The 6,972-nt window shown below is 35.5% G+C and overlaps 1 protein-coding gene across 1 annotated transcript; it reads left to right on the top strand.

Moving 5' to 3' along the window:
* Positions 1-2,145: 2,145 nt before the first annotated feature.
* On the top strand, positions 2,146-6,655 carry LOC149214597 (beta-phenylalanine coenzyme A ligase-like). Its single transcript, XM_089392347.1, has 6 exons — positions 2,146-3,471; positions 4,580-4,769; positions 5,178-5,323; positions 5,490-5,557; positions 6,127-6,229; positions 6,407-6,655. The coding sequence occupies exons 1-6, from the start codon at positions 2,437-2,439 to the stop codon at positions 6,518-6,520; spliced, it is 1,656 nt and encodes a 551-aa protein (XP_089248473.1). The 5' UTR covers positions 2,146-2,436; the 3' UTR covers positions 6,521-6,655.
* The last annotated feature ends 317 nt before the right edge of the window (positions 6,656-6,972 follow it).

The raw sequence follows: 6,972 nt of genomic DNA, 5'->3' as shown, positions 1-6,972 counted from the left end.
AAAGTTCTAGGGCTAAGATGGTGAGAGGAACGAAAATTAGACATAACCATGAAATATGGTTGCTTTAAAAAAACCTCCTCTTAACAAAATTCTATACAGAAGTTTTAGGGCTAAGATGGCGAGAACAACGAAAATTAGATATAATGATGAAATATGGTTATTTTATTAAAAATTTAGCGGGAAAAAATTATTTACAATATATGTTTACAACTATAAAATTGGTTAATTAAACATTAATATTTATTAAATATATTTTATATGTAAATTCATTTTTAAATATTACAATTTTTTTTAATAAACCAATGTAATAGAGTTTGGAATATTAAAGTTGATAAGTAAGGAAAGAGAAGTAATGTCAATAATTATGAAAATCTTAAATAACAAATATGCTAATGGAGTATAATTGAAGTTATTTTTTTTTATACATTTCGGTAAGGAGAGGAGAAGAGAAGAGCTTTATGTCAAAGGGATACATTACACGTTAATATTTAATTATTTTCTCCAATATCAACTAAGGATTTTAAGATGTTTTGTATAATAAATATCTTAAGTTGATTTCATATATGATAACAAATTTTTTGAACAAATAATAAGTATTATTAATAAATCTTAAGCTATGGAAAAAAACCATTGCCTTGAAACATGATGATCAAGAGTGAAAACATAGGTGCATCAATCGTGCTATGAGGTAGTTGTGGGGTGAATATTATCTTGCAAACAAATTATGTTGAAACCCTAGGTGTAGAGTCCTTGTGTCCCCGAGGAAAGATGTTTGACCTCTCCATATATTTAATGCATCTAATTAATTCAACTAGATACTTGTATAATATTTCAAGAATCATCTAATATTATAACAACCTTCTCTATAATTCTCAAATCTAGATTCTCATAATTTAATGATGTACGAAGTTATTTTTTAAAATTTAAACACATTTAAAATTAAACAAAATATTTAAAAACAATATTTCATTACAACTATAATTTTGAATTACATGGAAATTCTATTGATGTTAAGAAATTCTATCAAATTTTTATAAACTTTATAACATATATAATTTATTTTTTATAATAATTATAAAAAAATTATAATTTTACTAATAATCAATCAATTTATATATGTATATATATGAATAAAGAAATCATTTTTTCTCACAATACAAATCTCAAAGTGGCTTTGTTGATACTAAGGCATGGCTATACTCACAAAGTTGAGAAACATCAACTATGCAGGTCTCAAACATTGTATTGGGAAGAAACACTTTATTTTTGGGTAATTGTAACGTAGTTTAGAGAGTTCGGCCTAACAATTATCATTTGGATTTTCATTTTGGATGTAATTTGATAATATAATGTCATTTAAAAGTTTCATAAGGTTTAGAATCAATATAACAATATTCTTAAGCATACAATATTACAATAATAATTATCAAAATATTATTGCTTATTATATCACTAATCATAATACAACAATATTCATAAATATACAAATGTTATAAAAATAGCTGTGAAAACATTATAGCTTATCATATCACTAATAATAATTTGAATTTAAATAAAAAATATAATAACTTTTTCACTCAAAATAACCTCAATAGATAATAACACATCTAACCATCTACTCTTAATATATACCATTTAAACTTTTTTTTTTAAATTTTAAATTATAATTTCAAAAATAAAAAATAAATGTGTAAAAATTTAGCTTATGCTGATATCCCACTCTTGAACCAATCCAACGTACACTCAGTACACTCAATTCTACATGTAAATAAATAATAAACATTATACCCACTTCCATGCCATTATAATATTAAAGATAATGATTCTAACTTTCATTCTTGATACCTAAAATTACCCTTTTATATATTTATATACTGACCATTTAATACAATGATACTAACTTTAATCATTCTAAACTTTCCTGCTAGATACCTAAGGGACCTTCTAACTTCCAAGTCAACGAGGAGACAACAACCCCACGTGATAATTGTGGTGAATCCCTAACCCTTAAAAAAAATGCACATCCCATTCCATAACGGTTCCAGATTTTCGATCCCTAACCATTAAAAAAAACCCACATTCCAGAAAAATTCCAGCTTTTCTAACTCCGATCGTCATAAAATCCAAATAGGACTACATATCCAGCTTTTCTAACTCCGGTCGTCATAAAATCCAAATAGGACTACATAACTCTTGAGCCTACAGTCAAATGTTGTGTCCGCAGTCTTCACCTCCCAAATTTTAAAGTCAGTCCGAAGCTGGCCAGACCATCATCCTTGTACTATGTTGTGTCGTATTAACAGAACCAGCATCTCTCAATACTGTGAAACCCCAGTTGCAAGCCCTTCTGTTCATCCCATCTGCTAATTCCCTTCCCTGAGCACAACAATTTTTGTTCTTTTTTCCTCGTATATTGTTCCAGAATTCAACAAACCAATGGATCCCCAGATCGATCCCCGCAGCGGATACTGCAGCTCCAACCAGACGTACTACAGCAAGCGAAAACCAGTTAATTTTCCCCAAGACGAATACCTGGATCTTCCCAGCTACGTTTCCTCGCTTCACCACAATGGCCAAATAGCCTTCATCGACTCTGCCACTGGGGAAACCATCACCTTCCCCCAACTATGGCAGAGCGTGAAGTCACTTGCCGCTGGTTTAGCCGGCCTTGGAATCAGAAAATCCGATGTTGTCCTCCTCCTCTCGCCAAATTCAATCCATTTCCCCATAATCTGCATGGCTATCTTGTCCATTGGAGCCATCGTTACGACCACCAATCCGCTAAATACCGCGGCTGAGATAGCGAAGCAATCCAGAGACTCAGCAGCCGTGTTGGCCTTCGTCACCCCATCTTTGGCGGTCAAATTGGCAGCCACCAAATTGCCCATTGTGCTCATCTCATCTTCTTCATCTGAATTAGCCCCCGATAATGGCCAAAATTACATCTCTACTCTACACAAGCTCCTGACTTCGAATCCTGCACATGCCCCTGTTGTGAAAATCCGGCAAGACGATACTGCCACGTTGCTCTATTCCTCTGGGACTACTGGAATGAGCAAAGGGGTTATTTCCACTCACAGAAATCTGATTGCTATGGTTTGCATTTTGCTGAATCGCTTGGGATTCAGTTCTGACAATAGTACCCGGAATCAAACTGATTCATTCCTGTGTACGGTGCCCATGTTTCATATATATGGGCTTGCGGCTTTTGCTTGTGGGTTGCTTGGATCCGGATCCACCATTGTTGTGATGTCTAAGTTTGATCTCGTAGAGATGCTTGGGTTGATTCAGAAGTACAGAGTCACCTATTTGCCTCTTGTGCCTCCCATCCTGTTGGCTATGAACAAAGTCGATATTGCAAGGAAATATAATTTGAGTTCTTTGCACACTGTCATATGTGGTGGAGCTCCCCTGAGCAAGGAGTCTACAGAGGAGTTTATTTCTCGCTTCCCTGGAGTCACAATAACACAAGTAAGTTGTTTTCTTGTATTCTGCCATGCTGGTCTACTTGCTATAGAAATACTAAAACACTAACTGTTCTTTTTTTACAAAATATAAGATTTTAAAAGGATGTGAACACTGACTAGATATTCACTCTCTCCAACCACTCAGGAGGGTATAACTAGTTACTATCCCTGTCCTTACTAGGTAGGTTCAGTGTGCCTCCTCCATTTTTAGCCTAGGGTAGTGGTCTTCCTTGAGGGCAAATGAGGGCTAACAGGGGCTTTCTCTCTTTACCTTTAAACACAGGGTTGACCTTTCAGTACCTATTCAACAGAGACTTCTACCAGTCAGATTTGGCATCTATTTTTCAAATGCACCTGGCCCTAGCTATGAATCAGGGAATGGTAGTTTGGAATTTGAACTAATAAGCAGTAACGTTTCCTTCTAGTTAGCTATAACAAGGTCAAGATTAAAACCCATGAAACCCTTTCAAGTTTTTACAGACAAGAATCTGCATTCAATAAAAACTTATCTCAAGGTAAAATAAAGTTCATTATACTATTTTCCGGGCTCGATGTTAGGCAGATTTCCTTCCTCTTAACAAACCAGGTTCTGTAGTCTGGCTATTTATGTATACAACAGTGGATTTTGTCTTTGGGACCAAAATTCCTGTAGCTTGGGTGGCTAGGAATTTGGGAGTAAAACATGGCTAGTCACAAACTTGAAGCCTTATGAGCAGATGATCGTATGGGTATGGTCAGCCTTTTCTTGGGCTGCACAGAGGTTTGACTGATAGCTTTTCCCACTCATATGATACTCTAGGGCCCAGGGGCACATGTACCAAACATAGAAAGCATTTAGAGGGTGATTTCAAGTGTATCCTGGATGATGGATCACAGATATTAGCAACATCACACCTATGGGGTCTTCTTAGCCACCGTGTATATGCCCAGCCATGCTTAGACACAAGCATCTAACAAGTACAGGGGCTTGCATTGAGCATTGAATATCTCTTAGTAATGATCAACAAATAACACAATTTCTGCCATTTTTTTACTTGGACCTTACAACTACCTCAGTAAGCTTACACCTAGGCTATGCTTTTTCTCAAGTAGGGTTACGTGAAATTTTGCAGGGCTACGGGCTAACAGAAACAATGGGAGTAGGAGCATCCACAGACAGTCAAGAAGAAAGTAGACACTATGGAACGGATGGCTTGTTGTCTCCAAATACTGAAGCAAAAATAGTTGATCCTGTTTCAGGAACTCCTCTGCCCCCAAACCAACAAGGAGAACTGTGGCTTCGTGGTCCATATGTCATGAAAGGTATGTTCTCTTTCTTAGACTTTCTTTTGTTCATAATGGTTATATCATGAAATGAATTATAAAGATATTGAACAAGAGACAACCTTAAATACAATGCAGAGTTCAAAACCTGCTCTAGACAGGAAATATTTCATCGAAGTTGTATACCAACAAACAGAACATTAAGTTGGTGGAATAGAGTTATGCAACGGGAAAGAATTCCAATCCAATTCTATGGAAGTTTTCAATAAGCTGTAGTGAAGCAAGCCCTTGAACTTGACCTTTTAGCTTAACCCTGAGAACAACATCTTTTGGACAAGGAAACTTCTGGAAGATGAGAATCATGGATATGTATCGTTGCCTTAAATAAACAGATCTTTTAAAGGTCAGATTTAAAGATTTAAAAATTCCAAGTTTACTCTATTGCAGGTTATTTCAGCAATCCGGAAGCTACTACTTCAACTCTGAATTCGGATGGTTGGCTACGAACAGGTGATCTCTGTTACGTTGATGATGAGGGCTACATCTTTGTAGTGGACAGATTGAAAGAGTTGATCAAATATAAGGGTTACCAGGTTTAACCTGCATCTCTCTGAGAAGTCTTAACTTTTTCTTTCCTGAGTTCAGGCTTCTGTGATTCATAATGTTTAGATGAGATTCTTCAGGATTACTCACAATGAGCAAATTATTCATTACTTAATCTCCACCATAACATAATTTTTCCTGTACATGGCATTGTAGGTTGCTCCTGCTGAATTAGAAGCACTTCTACATTCTCACCCTGAGATAATGGATGTTGCAGTAATACCGTAAGTACAATGTTTTTTATACTCAGTTTTTACTTTTTAGCATGCAGTTCTGAACTTCTAAGTTCTGAGTAATTCTTTCCTTTTTTAAATTGTCATTCGCCATGACCACTGTTCCAAAACTGATGTGGCAACCAATTCATAGGGGTTGCCTATTCTGGTATTTAACTCTGGGGTTTAAACTTTAAACTTTAACCTCAAATTCTCTTGACCTAACGGCCGAAAATGCCTATAGGTGTTGTATTTATAACCAGCTGATATGAACTTCCCAAGCCACAGTAAAGACACACATGCCTAATGATAACAGAGTTATACTTGGGCCCTGTGCTTCACCAAAACCAAATCAAAATTTTGCTGTATTGTATTAGGTTATTATGGTAGATGCAAGGTAGGTTATTAAAAAACCAACGATCATGATGTGACCGATCCCATATCAATCAAAGGTACAAAGTTTACAATTATAATCCTGAGTTGTATCGGCCACAAATAAATCCTCTATGCAAAATATAGTATACCTGGTCATTAATTTCAATGGTTTGAAGAGTCATGGAAAATATTATGCATGGTTGCAGGTTTCCAGACAAAGAAGCTGGCCAGGTTCCAATGGCATATATTGTGAGGAAACCCGGAGGCACACTATCTGAAAGCAGTGTAATCAACTTTGTAGCTCAACAGGTAATTTGCACCATAAATACTCTGTATTTATACTATCATTACAGTTTTTGAGAATTGCAAGCTAGCAGAGGGATACTTTTGATTTTTTTAAGTAGTACATCAAAATTCTCAAATACTGTCACTACTATCATTAGTAAACATGTCATAATTCTTCTTGGTTTGGATTTGTCTTCATAGGTGGCACCATACAAGAAGGTTCGTCATGTGGCTTTTGTGAGTGAGATTCCAAAAAATGCAGCAGGAAAGATATTGAGAAAGGACTTGATTAAATTGGCCACCTCCAAACTGTGATGCATTTGTGGTAGTATAGGTTTCATTTGTTTGTTAAAGAACAAAATGCATCACAGCCTATGGTTGAGAAGTCACACAGAATAGGAAACAACCATTATCCGCAACATCAGAGTTATCAAAGCTCTTACAAATGGATCAGAATTCCTGCAAGTAAAAGGCAGTTTTTAGGGTTTAGGAAATATGCTCTGGTTTTAAGTACAACAGTAGCAATTTTTTGGTGAGTCAGTACTTAAACACCACCATCATTTTTCTTTGAGATTAGTTGCTACTTTTAATTTTGTAAGGCTACTTTGTAGGCTGTCCTAGTATAAAGCATACTTATACTGATACACAATGTTACTGTTTCTCAGCCTTCTCCTTTTCAGAAAGAAAGAAATAAATGGTTGCTTTCTCTGTCACAATTCTTTGCAGGGACTTTAAGCATTCAAATTTAACATGTTCAATCACCCATC

Source organism: Pinus tabuliformis, chromosome 1_1 (assembly GCF_031772625.1).
Source record: "Pinus tabuliformis cultivar Carrire ecotype Pingquan chromosome 1_1, CPIR1, whole genome shotgun sequence".
Taxonomy (NCBI): Eukaryota; Viridiplantae; Streptophyta; class Pinopsida; order Pinales; family Pinaceae; genus Pinus; species Pinus tabuliformis.
This window is presented reverse-complemented; position numbering and strand designations above follow the sequence as displayed.

Excerpts from the sequence above, each read along its gene's own strand:
- LOC149214597 (XM_089392347.1), top strand. The coding sequence starts at position 2,437 with ATGGATCCCCAGATCGATCCCCGCAGCGGATACTGCAGCTCCAACCAG. Across the intron at positions 4,770-5,177 it reads TGGTCCATATGTCATGAAAG|GTTATTTCAGCAATCCGGAA; the intron begins GTATGTTCTCTT and ends ACTCTATTGCAG. Across the intron at positions 6,230-6,406 it reads TCAACTTTGTAGCTCAACAG|GTGGCACCATACAAGAAGGT; the intron begins GTAATTTGCACC and ends TTGTCTTCATAG.